Genomic DNA, 18,144 nt, shown 5'->3' on the forward strand with positions numbered 1-18,144 from the left:
CTCTGACAAGTATGAGCTGATGACTGAAGTCGCATGGCTAGAACAGTATAAAAAAGATGTGTTTCTTAAAAGCAAAAACTTACTAAATTGTATGCCGAGGGACAAATACTAATTTGTCTATAAGATCTCCTTAAATCTAACTTATACATTAAACAACCCTGACCTTTTGCCTTAATCAAAGACACAAAATCTTAGGAAAAACAAGATCAACCTTTTTCTCCAAGATGCCAATCTTTTGACACATAATCATTTACCCCTGTTTCATCTTTTGGATGGATAACTTGAATCCAAAATTACCCTCCTTTCATTAGAATTTGACTTTGGAACTGTATTCAACGGAGATACTACCATACCATCCTCGAAAATGATCCAATAATTGCACCATGAGACGCTTCTTTTTCAAGATATTTAATCATGTGTTCTGGAAATGTATTAGTACCAGCATGGTGCACATATCGGGTTGCTGAAAAGAAATTTTGTTCACATGGATAAGAAGCAATTTTTGTTATTGTATAAAGGTCTTATAAGACCAATCACTGATTATGGAAATATCATTTATTACCCTGTAACAAAGAAAAATAAACAACTAGTGGAAAATACCCAAAGAAGAGCTACAAGAATCATCCCTGAACTAAGAGGACTCACATATGAACAAAGATTAAGGGCTTTGAATTTACCAACTCTTGAATACAGACGTCAACGTGGAGATATGATACAAGTTTTTAAACTTATTCACAAAATAGACGATTTTGACTATGAAAGGTTATTCAAATTATCTGTTACAAATCATGAAATCCGAGGACATATTTATAAATTAGAAAAGTTAAGACCACTAAAGACAATAAGACAAAATTCCTTCACTTACAGAGTCGTAAACGAATGGAACCTACTTCCCAGTGAAATAGTTTTATCAAAGAATGTAAATGAGTTCAAATCTAAATTAGATAAACACTGGCAATGGAAGAGATTTAAAATGGACAATATATATTAGATAGACCAATACCGGAGCGGACGACACTGAAAACGGAACTCAAGGGGAATGATAGCCCGTTAGGGGACTAATAAAGTTTCCCAAACATCACAAGGTAACACAAGGTATGATTTTTAAAATTAACAGCTTTAGAAAATAATACTGATTTATTTTCCAACTCTAACTCAATCAGAAATCCAAATCTAAGCAAGTCACAAACTTGCATATTGAAATAACCAACCAACATCCGTTTCGTGAACTCAACATCAATTGACCGGAATTTTACATAATACAAAATTAAATTTTCCAGAAGCTTTAACCTGATCATAAACATGAACCTTTATTAACAGTGCCATCACTTAAAACCTGCTTCAGTGAAGCACAAATCCTGCAACTTTTCATATGAATGCTAATAATATCACAACTATGGCTTACATTGGAGATCCTTGCTATTTAAAACAGATTGCTTACAAAATTCTGGCAAGAAAATATCAACTATCCCTGAATCTAATTCATCTTTCGACTCAGAAATATTTACAGTACACAACCCATTAGTAAGTCAATCTTGAGAATGCGGACAAGAACTTGAACATTCCGGGTGAGCTAATTCTTTCCTATCAGTTTGCCAACAGGTGGCATAGGTTTACTTTTTATCATTTAATCCCTTCGATTTACAGCTAAAACTAAATTCGGGAGGACGAATTCCTTTACATAGCCATATGTTTGTTTCCCCTTCTGTGATTCGCAGCATGTCATATTAATGAATGAGAAAGAAGTCAAAACAAAAAATAAACTTAAATTCGATAATTTATATCTTCTACAGGAAATTACTAATTATTTTGTAGTAAACTATGTATTTTATTGTTGTGCCATAAATAGATGACAGTCCGAAAATCTATTTATAGAAGTTGTTTCATTTAACGAGTTTGAAATTAAACGAAACGGTCATTCGTGTCGCGCTTTGGTAATAAATAACGAACTGGTGAATTTTGCAGGAAAGGAAATGCAAACAATAAATTGCACTCTTTATAAATTTATCGGAAAAAAATAAGGAGGCCATTTTAACAAGAATTTTCATTTTGAAATTGTCTTTTCCGTGGGTTCTTTCCAGTTAATTAATAGCTCTTTTCTATTTTACGGCACTGATTGTACATTTTATACCGTGATTTTTTAAATGGACCCTGATTTCACGAATTTTTGCTGTACGAGGTTGATTCTATTTTGTTTGAAGGCAATTGATTTTATGGGGGTTTGAGTGGAATGTTGATTTGCCGAATATTGTAACATTTTAACAAAATAAACTTTCGTCTGCAGTTTTAACATGACGTGTTATGGGTTTATTGATTAGAATGTAAACACACTGGTGGGTCAGACGAGGATATTGAAGCAATTCAACAAAATAGTAGATGGACCTCCCAATAACTCAATTAACAATAGTTCTTTATTCAGCACCAATGTCAAGTAGGTTTAATATCTTTGACACGAATGAACATGATGTAAGTGAATTTCCTTATACCTGTCTAAAATTCAGGTATTATCTTCCATATATTGATAAGACTGAAACGAATGTGGTTCCGGCGTGCCAAGAACTAAAACTCCACATCTGACTGGTCAAAATATAAAGATATGATATTAAAAGGAAAGCCCAGCGCCTATGCAGATCTGTCCACGATGCCCACATATCAGACATGCTCCAGCATGACCATCAAAACCCAAAAGTCTTCTAGAACTACATCAAATCCAAGAAGAAAGACAACTTTGGTGTGTCTCCACTCAAGAAGGACGGGTTGGCATACAGCGATGGTAAACAGAAAGCTGAACTTCTAAACGGCCAGTTCACCTCTGTCTTCACCAAAGAGGACATGGCTTAACGCCCTACTCTTCCTCCAAGTTGCTTACCAACTCTAAACCCTATACATGTCACGATTAAGGGCGTCCAGAAGCTTCTGCCGAATCTTAAGCCACACAAGGCTCCAGGCCCAAACAAGATACCCACTAGACTCCTCAAACTTGCATCAGAAGAGTTGTCTCCAGGCCTAGCAAGGCTATTCCAACTGTCTCTGGATCAAGGTCAGATACCACTTGACTGGAAAACCGTCCTTGTCTCACCTGTCCTCAAAAAGGGAAATCGCTCATCACCATCCAACTACAGACCCATCTCTCTAACATCAGTCTCCTGCAACATACTGGAACACATCATCTTCAGCAACATCATGTCTCACCTTGACTCGCACAACATCCTCTTTGACTACCAACATGGGTTCAGAACAAGAGCCACCGCCGGGCGGGGGCAACGCTCGACTTTTTACTTTCTCTAAAAGCAAACATAGAAATATTTGAACAAAATATTAACGTTTCCTTTTTATAAAATTAATCATTCTGTCTTGTCACATTAGTTTTGTCTATATATTTTATATATATAAATTTACTTAATTTATATATATATAATATATATATATATATATATATATATATATATATATATATATATATATATATATATATATATACTATATATATATAGAGACACGCAATTCGAAGTCACGTGGTGAAGTCACGTGTGGTGTCACGTGGTGGAGTCACGTGGTGGTGTCACATGGTGGAGTCACGTGGTGAAGTCACGTGGTGGTGTCAAGTGGAAGACACGTGGCGGTGTTACGTGGTGGTTTCACGTGGTGGAGTCACGTGGTGGTGTCACGTGGTTGAGTCACGTGGTGGTGCAACGTTGAAGTCACGTGGTGGGGTCACGTGGTGGAGTCACGTGGTGGTGGAGTCATGTGGTGGTGGAGTCACTTGGTGGAGTCACGTGGTGGAGTCACGTGGGGAGTCACGTGGTGGAGTCGTGGTGGTGGAGTCACGTGGTGGTGGAGTCACGTGGTGGAGTCACGTGGTGGAGTCACGTGATGAAGTCACGATAAACAACAAGGTCTTGTCTTTAAGTATGTTCTGTTATAATATGAAGTTGATCCCTTCAATAATAGCAAAGTAACAGCCAGTTACAGCCAAAACAAAGTCAAGGTCATTAATTTGTGAAGGTCAAGGTCTGTCGGGTTATTTCTAAGGGTTATCCTTGAACATTATTATGTTCAAGTTTGAAGACAATCCATTCAAAAATAACAAAGTTACAGCCAACAATAGCCAAAAACATGAAAATTTCAATAATTTGACCTTCAAAGTCAAGGTCATTTATGAGTGAAGGTCAAGGTATGTCGGGTTTTTTTTTAAGGGTTATCCTTGAAGATTATTATGTTCAAGTTTGAAGACAATCCATTCAAAAATACTGTATGTGTATTTAAATTCGCGGAAGCAATTTTTCGCGGAAAGGTCCACTTTGAGGGTCTATACAATTATTCGCGCTATTTTGAATTCGCGGAGGTGACTGCCGAAAATCATAAATTCGCGTAGATCACTCAGGTTAAAAAGAAAAATTACTGTAATCATCGTGGGAGTTCACAGTTATTTTCAATACCAAGTGTCAAACAATACTCTATTGTACAGAAAAAGAACATTGTCTAGCGGACAAATTATAGCAAACAAATGGATGCTCGTTAACGTGCATAATTTTTCACAGTTTGCGTCATAAACGTCTTGACATCTGATCAGATCATGTTTTGTTTTCTCTGAACAAACAAGTTGAAGAAAAAAAAACAAAAAAACAAAAAACATATACGATTTTAAATGATGAATAACATGGAAAACAAAACACAATTACTCAGTAAAGATTTAAATAAAACGTGTGAAAGCATATCATACGCTGATATACATTGTTCTATAAGAGCGCGAAAATATGACTATTACAAAATTATTGGTGTAGAAATATTCGCGCTAAACATGAATTCGCGGATCGAATGTCACCGCGAAGATCGCGAAAATTTGAAGCCCGCGAATATTGCTACACATACAGTAACAAAGTTACAGCCAATAATAGGCAAAAACATGAAAATTTCAATAATTTGACCTTCAAAGTCAAGGTCATTTATGAGTGAAGGTCAAGGTCTGTCGGGTTATTTTTAAGGGTTATCCTTGAAGATTATCATGTTCAAGTTTGAAGACAATCCATTCAAAAATAACAAAGTTACAGCCAATAACAGCATGAACAAGCAAAATTTGGACTTTTAACCTTGAAGGTCAAGGTCATTTATGGATGAAGGTCAAAGTTAGTGTGGTCTACTGAAAGGTCTTGTCCCAAGGGTTGTTGTGGCCAAGTATGAAGACAATACACCAAGAAATAAAAAAGTTATGATCCAGGTACAAGTATGCGGACGGGAACGGCAACGGCAACTCCGCCGCGACTATAGCAATACCTCTACTTTTATTTTTCAAAAAAAAAAGTCGAGCTAAAAAAACGCTCCTGCGACACTCAACTACTAATGAACATCAATGACTTAGCCAAAGGAATAGATAACAACAATCAATTTGACGCTGTTCTGCTTGACTTCTCAAAAGCATTTGATAAAGTTCCACACTCACGTCTCCTTCAGAAACTGGACCGTTATGGAATAAGAGGCACAACCCACTCCTGGATTGAAGACTTTCTGTCGTTGCGCACACAACAGGTTGTCCTTGAGGGCTCCTTTTCGGCTACCTCACCTGTCACCTCTGGTGTCCCTCAGGGCAGCGTCCTTGGTCCTCTTCTTTTCTTGGCCTACATCAATGATTTACCATCTAAAGTCCAATCCAGGCTCGACTCTTCGCCGATGATTGCCTCCTGTATAGAATCATCCGTAGCCCTGAGGACTCACGCCAACTTCAACATGACCTTGATAGTCTCCAATCCTGGGAGGATGCTTGGCAGATGGCTTTTTTTCCCGACAAATGTGAAGTCATTCACATCTCCACAAAAAGAAAACCTATTACCAACACCTATAGCATCCACGGAAAAGAACTCAATACTGCAGATCATGCCAAATATTTTGGAGTCACCATCTCTTCAGACCTCTTTTGGAAAAAAACATATCGATAACATCACCAAAAAGGCTAACTCCACCATGTCATTCATCAGGCGAAACATACGATCTAGCTCTCCAAGCGCCAAGTCTAATGCATTCAAGACATATATCAGACCTAGTGTTGAATACGCCTCATCTGTATGGTCCCCTCACTCTGAGGGTCTCAAATGGTCCAACGTCGCGCTGCAAGATTCGTGAAACAAGACTACACGCGAACAAGCAGCGACACCGACATGCTTACCGACCTCAAATGGGACACCCTTCAACACCGGCGCAACAACACCAGAACAACTATGTTTTTATAGATAATGCACAACCTTGTGGATTTTATACCAGATCCTCCACTTATCAATGCTACGACTGTCTGAGGGCACAACCAACGCTTCAGCCAAATCAGAGCACGCACCTCCATCTTCCAAAATAGTTTCTTTCCCGCAACCATCGTGCTTTGGAACAAGCTGCCGCAAGACGTTGTTGACCAGACCAGCCTGGATGCTTTCCAATCATGGATGCTCTGGCCAGCCAACATATAAAATACTAAGCACGGAGTTGTTTTCACTCTTTTAATAGAAACTGTAAATAGGGGAACTTTTTATTTTTATTTTTGAAAACAGTCAGTCCTGCCTACTGCGTATGTATATACAGTTTTTATCCGATTGCGAGTATACTCCTTGCGGAGTGATGCAATTACTTGAGATGATGATGATGATAAATAATGTTTCAACATGCCATATGAATTTATGTACCATTATTTTAGCAAACGCCTATAACAAAAACATCCTGAAATTGGTCTTTTTGAAATTCATCCCAATTTTTCATTCCAGTTTGTGTTCTACTTTCCGTTTTTATCTGGGACGCTTTTTATACGCCCGTTTGAAAAACGGGACGTATTATGGGAACGCCCCTGGCGGGCGGGCGGGCGGCGTCCAATTTTGTCCGGAGCATATCTCCTACATGTATGGAGGGATTTTAATGAAACTTCATAGAAATGTTCACCACTATGAGGAGCAGTGTCGCGCACATAAACCAGGTCTCTAGGTCAAAGGTCAAGGTCACACTTAGAGCTCATTGAAAAATGCTTGTCCGGAGCAAAACTTCCACTTGTATAGAGGGATTTCAATATTACTTGGCACAAATGTTCACCATTGTGATGCGGAGTGTCGCGCGCAAGATTCAGGTCCTTGCGGCCAAGGTCAAGGTCACACATAGAGGTCAAAGTTCAGATAAAAATATGAAGATGTGTATATGGACCATTTAGTCATCATTTATTGAGGGATTGTAACACAAATGGTCATTATCAAGACTATGGCTGTGATACATATAATTTAGGTCAATATATACAAGGTCAAGGTCACTAAAGATGATGAAATATCCAGATTTTGTCCGGAGCATATCTCCTACACGCATGGAGGGATTTTAATGAAATTTCATAGAAATGTTCACCATTATGAGAAGCCATGTCATACACATGAACTAGGTCTCTAGGTCAAAGGTCAAGGTCACACTTAGAGCTCATTGAAAAACGCTTGTCCGGAGCAAAACTTCCACATGCATAGAGGGATTTCAATATAACTTGGCACAAATGTTCACCATTGTGAGGTGGAGTGTCCCGCACAAAATTCAGGTCCCTGCAGCCAAGGTCAAGGTCACACATAGAGGTCAAAGTTTAGATAAAAATATGAATATGTGTATAGGGATGATTTAATCATCATTTATTGAGGGATTGTAACACAAATGGTCATTATCACGACTACTGCTGTGGCACATGTACTTTAGGTCAATATATGCAAGGTCAAGGTCACTAAAGATGGTGAAATATCCAGATTTTGTCTGGAGCATATCTCCTTCATGTATGGAAGAATTTTTATAATACTTTATGGAAATGTTCACCACCATGATATGTATTGCTCCATGCATGATCCAGGTCTCCAGGTCAAAGGTCAAGGTCACACTTAGAGCTCATTGAAAAACGCTTGTCCGGAGCAAAACTTCTACATTCATAGGGGGATTTCAATATAACTTGGCACAAATGTTCACCATTGTGAGGCTGAGTGTCGCACGCAAAATTCAGATCCCTGCGACCAAAGTCAAGGTTACACATAGAGGTCAAAGTTCAGATAAAAATTTTAAGATGTGTATAGGGACCATTTAGTCATCATTTATTGATGGATTGTAGCACAAATGGTAACTATCATGACTACAGGTGTGACACATTTAATTTAGGTTAATATTTGCAAGGTCAAGGTCACTGGAGATGATTAAATATCCAGATGTTGTCCGGAGCATATTTTCTACATGCATGGAGGAATTTTAATGTTACTTTATAGAATTGTTCACCACCATGAGACGTAGTGCCCTGCACATGAACCAAGTCTCTAGGTCAAAGGTGAAGGTCACAGTTAGAGGTCATAGAAAAACGCTTGTCTGGAGCAAAACTTCTACATGCATAGAGGGATTTCAATATATTTTGGCACAAATGTTCATCATTGTGAGGCTGAGTGCCGTGCATAAAATTCAGGTCCCTGCGACCAAGGTCAAGGTCACACATCCTGTGCATATCTTCCCTACTGATTTGTTTTAAGGTTCATTTAACAACACAGTGTCAAGAATAAAAACTTGCTTCCTAGATAACACTTATCCATAATGCCCCTATCTCCATCTAAAGCTTTCGTAAACGGGCGTATTTTGTGACTATGGCACCCTTGTTATTACTTGGGGACCATACGCCGCTTTTCATGGAATGGCACGGAAGTGTCACATTGAAGGTTCCATGATAACCGCCGTATGAACACATCTGCGGATGTTTCTAAATTCAAAATTTTACTATTTCATGTTTAAATGTTGAATTCTCCTTAAGCCGGTGCTAGGGGGCGTGGACGGTAACTTGCACTTTCCAGTACCGTCCATGAACAGGCTCAATCAAACCGAGCCTGCAACATTTTCAATTTTGCCGTGTTGGGCTTTCTTTAGGGATTCTGTATTTATATATTTTTTGAAATATAACTGCTTTATCTAAAGTTCCGGGTATTGATAGAAACCTTTTTGTTTATTTGACATGAAAAAATGCATGTAATATTAATAATCTGGTCATCAGATGTCTACTCGTTCATCGTCACTTGCTTCACTTCTTGCTTGTTCGCCATTTGATGCTTCTTGTTACATGTACATCATGATATACCATTTGGGCGAAACATGTAACGGACATGACCTGATTATTAATATTACATGCAGTTTTTTCATACAGCTACCATCGATACACGTGTTTGACCTGAATATTTTATCTTCCAACGATACACGTGTTTGACCTGAATGATTTATCTTCCATCGATACACGTGTTTGACCTGAATTTATAGTTCGGTACAGATTGAATATGGCGTTTATGTGTGGCTTTTATTTTATCATTTGCATTATGACGAGTGTTTAATGATGAACACAGTTTGATATGTATTTACTATGAATTTCTTTACATAAATGTATGCTTATGTAATGCATTGTTTACTTGCAATGATTTTGTCATCATTGTCAATTTTTGCAGCTTCATTGTTAAAGTTATTCATACTCATTATTTGTAACGAGTTTGACTTTAGCACATGACTTTCTTTTGCTGATTTCATTTTCGAACTTTTTATCATAAAGAAAGTATGTGAATACATCGTACAGGGCAACCTTTACTTAATTGGCTTTGTTTTGACTTTTGATGATGTACTGAAAATCAACAAATTAGAAGATTCTATAATGATTATAATGATATACAACTGTACAAATACAAATATGTATACATATTTATTCATAAAAAATATTTTTATATGTTGAACAAATTACATATTATAATAGACACTAACATGATTTGGTAGAAAAAATATTAACATTTTCAAACATATTAACAAATACAAAGAATACGTGTTTATTTGTAATGAAATAAATATATGAATAATTAAAAGAAAAGTTGTTTGTCATAAAAGAAAATGGTTTTGATAAATTGTTTGAATCATTCCGTAGAAAGTCAGAAAGAGATCAGGATCGTCAAAGTAAATTCAGTTGAATGAAAATTGGTATTTATACATGTATATAACGCCTGTCTAATCTACCCTATACAGCTATTATATTGAATTAATTCTAACTTTTTTATTTAAGGTACCTTAGTCTTATATAAAAATGTTGCTTAAATGCCCATTTTTGCCCCTAGAAATGTTTTTTATTTTATTTATTGTAATTTATCTTATCTTATTTCTTAACAGCTTTTGGTGTGTGTCCTGTTATTGGTTTTGTTTTTCGTTGTTTTTTTTTGTTTTTTGTTTTTTGTTTTTGTTTTTTTTGGGGGGGGTGTTTGTTTTTTGTTTTTTTTTTTTTTGTTTTTTTTTTTTTTTGAAAACTTCTCATTGGCCAATGACGTGATTCATCTTTTGATTTTTTGCTTTCTTTCAATAAGTATAGATATTATGATTTATTATTTTGTATGAAAGTCAAATTAATTACTTCTTTGTTTTACATTTTGATATTTTTATGACGAACAATTTCGCATTCATCTCTATTTTCTTAAGGTGATAAGCATCTAATGCTCTTAAACCATTATTTACATGTATTTTCCATTCTGAGGTATAACTTGACTTTAAATCTTGATAAAGCACTGAGTGTATATATTTAATGCCAGCCATGTTCATAGCGTATAACATAAAACTTATCATGCGAAACATTCAAACAAGTAGAAAATTGCTGGGAAATGCAGCAATATGATTGTCACGGCGAAAAACAACAAAAAAAAAACAACACCAAACCCCACACAAAAAAAAACAACAACAAAAAAAAACAGTTAAATATATTGATAAGGTATCTCCAAATAGCATTGTTTTGAATTGACATGTTAACTTGTTCAGAAGGTTTTAAAATATCATAATCATGTAACTTGTTACAAGAGCCATGTTTATATGTAGTAGAGCAGAATAATTATCATTCTTGTGTACTGCATACCTCTCGAGTGAGATTTATCCACCTATGAATGTTCATGTTGATATCTCAAAGGCCTTTGTAGTTATGCTCTGGACAAAATTAAGTATGAAAAATAACAAAGGGCAATAACTGAAAAATAATGCACGGTAGGTTAAATGTCTTGTGTGCTGCACTCCTCCTCAATGAGATCTATCCACATAATAAGTTTCAAGTTGATACCTCTAACACCTTTTTGAGATGATGATGATTATTATTATTATTATTATTATTATTATTATTATTATTATTATATACCACATTTCAATAGCACTCTTTTCATCAATAATAAATGTTCAAGAGTGCTTTATATAAATCCGATAAAACATAATCATATATATATAATTAAGACATAATGAACAACATTAATTTAGTTAACCTATTAAACAATAATGATAATCTAAAACCAGTAAAGGATGGTAAGAAATACAGACACATTTAGTTTAAAATCAAGGCTCAATTAATAATAATTGAGATAAGCTCCGGACAAAAAGTATGAAAAATAACAAATGGCAATAACTAACAAAATATAATGGGTATTATTCTTGCGCACAACATTCCTCCCCAATAAGATCTATCCACCTATAAAGTTTCATGTTGACATTTCAAATACTTTTTCAGAGATATGCTCCACTCAGGTGAAAAATTTAGTATGGAAAATAACAAAGGGCAATAACTCAAATTATGAAGGGTAGAGTTATCACTCTTCTGCACTGCATACCTCCTGAGTAAGATCTATCCACCTATGAAGTTTCATGTTGAAATCTCAAATGCTTTTGTAGTTATACCCTGGACAAAAATAAAGTATGAAAAATAACAAAGTGCAATAACTGAAAAAACAATGCACGGTATGTTATCATTCTAGTGTGCTGCAATGCTCCCCAATAAGATCTATCCACCTATGAAGTTTCAAGTTGTTACCTCTAACATTTTTTTAGATAAGCTCCGGACAAAAAGTTTGAAAAATAACAAATGGCAATAACTCAAACATTATAAAGGATAGAGTTTATTATTCTTGCGCACAACATTCCTCCTCAAAAGATCTATCCACCTATGAAGTTTCATGTTGACATTTCAAAGACTTTTTCAGAGATATGCTCCACTGAGGTGAAAAAATTAGTATGAAAAATAACAAAGGGCAATAACTAAAAATTATGAAGGGTAGAGTTATCACTCTTTTGCACTTCATATCTCCTGAGTGAGATCTGTCCACCTTTGAAGGTTCATGTAGATATCTCAAAGGCTTTTGTAGTTATACCCTGGACAAAATTAAGTATGAAAACTAACAAAGGGCAATAACTGAAAAATAATGCACGGTTAGTTATCATTCTAGTGTGCTGCACTTCTCATCAAAAAGAGCTATCCACCTATGAAGTTTCAAGTTGTTACCTCTACCACTTTTTTAGATATTCTCCGGACAAAAAGTAAGAAAATAACAAATGTCAATAACTCAAAAATTATAAAGGTTAGAGTTATCATTCTTTCGCAAAACATTCATCCTCAAAAAGATCTATCTACCTATGAAGATTACATTGACATCTCAAAGTTTGTTTTTTTAGTTAATTTATGCTCCACTCAGGTGAAAAATTAAGTATGAAAAATAACAAAGAGCAATAACTCAAAATTTAGAAATGGTACAGTTATCACTCTTGCATTGCACACCTCCTGAGTGAGATCTATCCACATGAAGTTTCATGTTGATATCTCAAAGGCTTTTTGGTGTGGACAAAAATTGAGTTTGAAGAATAACAAAGGGCAACAATAAAAAAATATGCAGCGTAGAGTTATCATTCTTGTGCACTGCACTTTTCCTAAATATGATTAATCCACAAATGAAGTTTCAAGTTGATACCTCCACCTATGAAGTTTCAAATTGACACTTTTTGAGATATGCTTCGGACAAAAATGTAGAGTGACGGACGGAAGGACAGACGGACGGATGGAGACTAATTCTATATCCGTCTTTTCGGCGGGGGATAATAAACATTTTCTTGTTCATATCTAAAGGAAACTCAGAATTTTGCTCACAATAACGTGACATGAATTCTGAATGAAGTTTGATGTTGTGGTAAAAACTGATTTAAGGACCAAATTAAGTTATTTTACAACCTGGTATGGTGAATGTTTATTGTGAAACGCATATAGAAAAACCAAGTCTCATTTTAGAGAATTGCGCAAGAAAAATGAAATTATTAAACAAGAGGGCCATGATGGCCCTGAGTCGCTCACCAGAAACAACTGTTTTTCAGTGTTGGAAATTATTTTTCAAAAGAACTTGCTGAAAGGCAAGTCCAGCTCTTTCGGCAGTTCAGCTCGATCAACTTTAACTTGCCCCTTTAGTAATATACTTTCACAACACTGATTGTTTTAGCTTTTTTTCTTCATAATAAACAATAGGACCACTAAGATGGCCCTAGATGACTCAACTAACCCATCATTTCATTATTCACTATAAAAATTGTAATATTTTGCCCTAATATTTTGGAAAGGATTTGTTAAAATGTGTATGTTGCAAGTGTGTTCCTATGAGACTATGTAGAATAAATGCAGAACAACTGACCACTAGAGCAGGATTAATTTTGATTGGACAATTTTTTTTAAAACTTTTTTTGAATGAAAACACAAAATGTCACATGCAAAACATGTAAGGTGTAGTTGTTTGAAGTTCACAGTTTGGGACAATTTTTTTATACATTCTGTATGGTAACATAACTGTACCTCAAAAAAAGACAATAGGTCAAACATTGTAAAAAATATGAAAAGTAGGCCAGTTAATATCAAGATTCAATTCAGCATCAGAAATTACACCCCTAGTCCAAATTTCAAGTCTGTATGTCAAGAACACAAGAATGAAAGTCAAATTATATCAAAAATATCAAAAGTAGGTCAGTTGATATCAAAATTCATTTCGGCATCAGAATTTACAAACCTGGTCAACATTTAAAATCTGAATGTCAAAATACAAGACAGTAGGTCAAATGATGTCAGTAATACCTAAAGTAGGTCAGCTGGAATCAAAATTGAATTCAACATCAAAAATTACACAAATTACACCCAAAGTCCAAATTTCAAGTCTGTACATAAAAGACAAAAAAAGTAGGTAAAGCGATATCAAATATATCAAAAGTAAGCCAGTTCATATCAAAATTCAATTCAGAAACAGAAATTAAACCCGTTGTCCCTTGTTAATTCAACAACAAAAAATGAAAAAATTACAATTTTTTACAAAATTCAATAAGAGAATTGAGCAGATAAACTCATCTTTGATAGTAAAGTACAGGAGAAACAAATTTTATGTTTCTTTAGGCCTATTTTTTTCCTGGTTAATGACCTACAACTGACCTTACAATGATGCAGTAGTCCGAATTCCAGAGCTGAAATATATTTACACATCATAAACAGGTCATGACCCAAGCCAATGAAATTTATGAAATTCTTGCTGAAAATGTCTTATTTGGATAAAAGAATGAATATACTATGTACAGGAAACTGCATATGCTATTACAGGCAATGTAAAGATGGTCTTTTCTATAAAAAAAAAAGAAAAAATTTTGTAATGACACTATCATTATATTTATACTGTGACCACGAATAGTGTTAAGAGTTTAAAACATAACATATCTACTTTGTGTGAAGTCAAAACACGTATATTTCATATTTATATTTATAAGGAGACTGTGTATCCATTGTCAATATTTTTTTATATTAAAATTAGAGCTTAGAATATCTTTAAACTTTAATTTAAAGAAATGCTAGTGCATTTAAGCTTTAGCTTTAACAGGACCAATCAAACTAATATGAGCAAACTTGATTAAAGACTACCCAAGAATGCTACAGACAAAGTTTGGTGATCATCCATCAATTAGTTCTGTAGAAGAAGACGTTTAAAGGTATTTCTATTTTTAGCTATAGCAGCCCCTACAAGGGGTCAATCAAATTAATATGAGCAAACTTGATAAAAGACTACCCAAGAATGCTACAGACAAAGTTTGGTGATCATCCATCAATTGGTTCTGTAGAAGAAGATGTCTAAAGGTTTTTCTATTTTTAGCCCTAGTGCCAATCAAATTAATATGAGCAAACTTGATAAAAGACTACCTAAGGATGCTACAGACAAAGTTTGGTGATCATCCATCCATTAGTTCTGTAGTAGAAGATGTTTAAAGGTTTTTCTATTTTTAGCTCTGCTGATTCCTAAAAGGGGCCAATTGAAATGACATGAGCAAATTTAAGTGTGACTATCACAAGGATGCTACAGACCAAATTTTAGTTAAATCTGCCCAGCAGTTTCAGAGAAGAAGATGATTGTTGACGCATGACGACGGACGCCGGAGTATCCCCCTTTGATACTAATAGCTCACCCTGAGCCTTCGGCTCTGGTGAGCTAAAAAAGAAGACAATTTAAGTTCTTAATTGCAAATATAGAAACTTAGGAATGTAATGTTCAAAGACATTTTACACGTGAAAAGATTCACTCCGAGAGAGACATAGATCCGACATGAGAACACATTAGTCAAATTATGTCGTCCCTTCGTGTTTTCGCATTTTCGCATTTTGAGGCGAAGACGCGAAAATATTTGGATGGCGTTAATCAGCCACCATACATAATCCGTTCAAGGCGAATTTCTCAAGCATGTCGAAAGGATGTCCGGAAATGTGTTAATATAAAACGCTGATATTTCGTGTGTTGATAAAAATACTGTTTAGATTTTATATGGTTTTGAAAAAAAAACTGTTTCTATGTAACTTTTCACGGAAATGGGCTGTAGAATGATTACGTAAAAACAATAAAATGTCGGCTGTAGAAATCGAAAGGCATTTGGTCACGTGACTTTTGCCCATGCTACCGAAAACTACCCATCACAATATCACGGCGTTGAGACGCCGTGAAAAAACGAAGACATAGACACTTTTATTTGCCCTACTTTACAACACAAAGCGATGTCACCGTAACCTAAATAATGACATTAAAAAGAGTTCTGTAATGTTATGTTCCACCATTTCTATATAAAGCTTAGTGTGTATCGCTTTGTGACAAGCTTGTGGCAGATGGCTTGCCTCTTTGCATCTCTTTGCATATAGTACATGAACCCAGAACGGAAACCGGGATCCATGAATCCATACAATATCGGATTAACGACGGAATTCACGAAGTATAATCGCCAGAAAAAGAAGAAAACTGGCTTAGTGCTATCGGACATTTCTTTCACAATGCCATTTGGTTTTGCGACAAAACATATGAATACAGTGTATGTTGCCATCGTGACAGCAAATATTGACGTCAAAATTAACATGATCATTGTTTTATGTTTCCGTCGAAACTTAGACGATCCGCCAATCTCTGGTCGTCGTCTTCTCCTTTTCCTGGGTGAATTACGATTTTTCTGTTCTGAAGGTGTCTTGATGGTAGAGATTGTTGCCGATTTTTCAGGATCGCCTTTTAAGTCGTTGGTGAATTCTGTGCTTAAAATATCTGTAGATAGTTCTTGCATTTGTATTGTCCTTTTAGAAGTTTTTTTCTCTGAAACTGCATGTTTTTCGGTGCGTATGCTTCCACCAAATAATCGCCATGCTATCGTAAAATTCAGTGTCATAATAACCACTATCATTATATTGATCGGCACTAGAAACGCCCCAGTTATAAATAAAAGTGGATACATTGTCTCCGCATAGTCTTCCGATTTCTCGCAAACTGATACCGTCACGTTTTCCCCTTTGATGTCATACAAATACGTCTGAGTACCCCAAAATAAAAGCAATGGAGTAGATACAATTGCAGATATCACCAAGCAACACACGCAAAGCTTGAAAGCCACTTGAAAAGGTATTTGCCACGCACACGGATTACAAACTTTTCTGTATCTGTCAATCGCGAGAATGAGTAAAATAGACGCTGACGCCAAGGCTGTGTAAGCGTTGAAATAAGATTTCACTTTACAAACCCACGTGTACTTGTAGTCATACCAGTTCTGATGAGAAAATACTTCACCGGGAAGCGTTGTGCAACAGCTTACAAGATCTACAAAAGCCAGAGCCAATACAAAATTCTTGAAATTCACTTGCTTGTAGTGTTTTGAATAAACTACCAAAATTGCAATGTTTCCAAAGAAACCAACACATGCTTCTACACAAATAAACACTGTAACCGGAAGTAGATGTGATTTAAGTTGCCGGGTAAGTTCCTCTCCGTTCTGAGAAATATTTACCGCTGTCATCATAATGTGTTTCTCCTATACAATGTATGTACCAAGAAATAATGTTAGTGCGTGTATCACATATATATCTTATTCCTTTTAAGGTTTTAAGGAAACCAATGCATATTTTAGGCATTGTGCACAGAGGTGACACATTGTAACGGAACCATGTTTATATAACAAACTATTATGTAACTATAACATAAAACAGATATTCCCCTTTTTTCAAGGTACACCTTTTTCTTCCTTTTAGTCATTGATATTTACAATCTAAAATATTATTAATATCAGTTCAAAATATTTATATACAGTAATATCTGTCGACATGTCTGACTCATATTGTAAAAACTCAGCGTTCCAAATGACTATATTTCCTTTGATTTTCTGTTTGATATATTTTTTACCAAAGAAGGACAACCTTATATGAATCACTCTTGAAAATGCGTTTGCGGTTAAAAACAATGTGCAGGGTTTTCCATTAGTACATGTCTGAGCATGCAAGGGAAACAGTCACAACTATTGACAAGTCAACAGTTCGCGAACGTTAACGTTTTTAGAATTTCAGAAAACAGCAAAAAAAAATAAACTTTTTTGCATATATAAAATAAGGTATCAGGTAATAATAATAATAAACCTAAATAAAATGTTTAAAACAGCCTCGATGTTCATGATGTAGCGGTCTTAACCAGACGTACGTGCATGGTGACGCATGGACGTCCACTACTGGTAAATCTTCAGTATGCCCTGATGTTTGGAAATGTTGCCTATGATTTCGAATGGAACGGCTAGCTATATCTGCCAACAACCCTACCAACCTCATTCATCGACATACCAGCATTAAGCATTCTAATGACACGTGTTATTAAGAATACTTTTTTACGTCTTTTTCTTATTGACAACAAAACTGAAAAGTATTATTTTATAATCACGAATTATATTGGTCCATAAATGAGAAAGTCTAGTTTAAATGGCGGAGGGGTATTTTTTTTTTCTTATTTTAGTGTAAAAAAATCACCAAAAAAAAGACAAGAAAATGAAAAATGAATA

General features: G+C 35.4%; 1 protein-coding gene across 1 annotated transcript; it reads right to left on the bottom strand.

The window, feature by feature from the left end:
• Positions 1 to 15,906: 15,906 nt before the first annotated feature.
• LOC132738439 (cholecystokinin receptor type A-like) lies at positions 15,907 to 17,118 on the bottom strand. The gene has a single exon (XM_060725936.1). The coding sequence runs from the start codon at positions 17,116 to 17,118 to the stop codon at positions 15,907 to 15,909; it is 1,212 nt and encodes a 403-aa protein (XP_060581919.1).
• Between the last annotated feature and the right edge of the window lie 1,026 nt (positions 17,119 to 18,144).

This window comes from Ruditapes philippinarum, unplaced genomic scaffold, assembly GCF_026571515.1.
Source record: "Ruditapes philippinarum isolate M1 unplaced genomic scaffold, ASM2657151v2 ctg556_1_1_1_1, whole genome shotgun sequence".
NCBI classification, from domain to species: domain Eukaryota; kingdom Metazoa; phylum Mollusca; class Bivalvia; order Venerida; family Veneridae; genus Ruditapes; species Ruditapes philippinarum.

Excerpts from the sequence above, each read along its gene's own strand:
- LOC132738439 (XM_060725936.1), bottom strand. The coding sequence starts at position 17,118 with ATGACAGCGGTAAATATTTCTCAGAACGGAGAGGAACTTACCCGGCAA.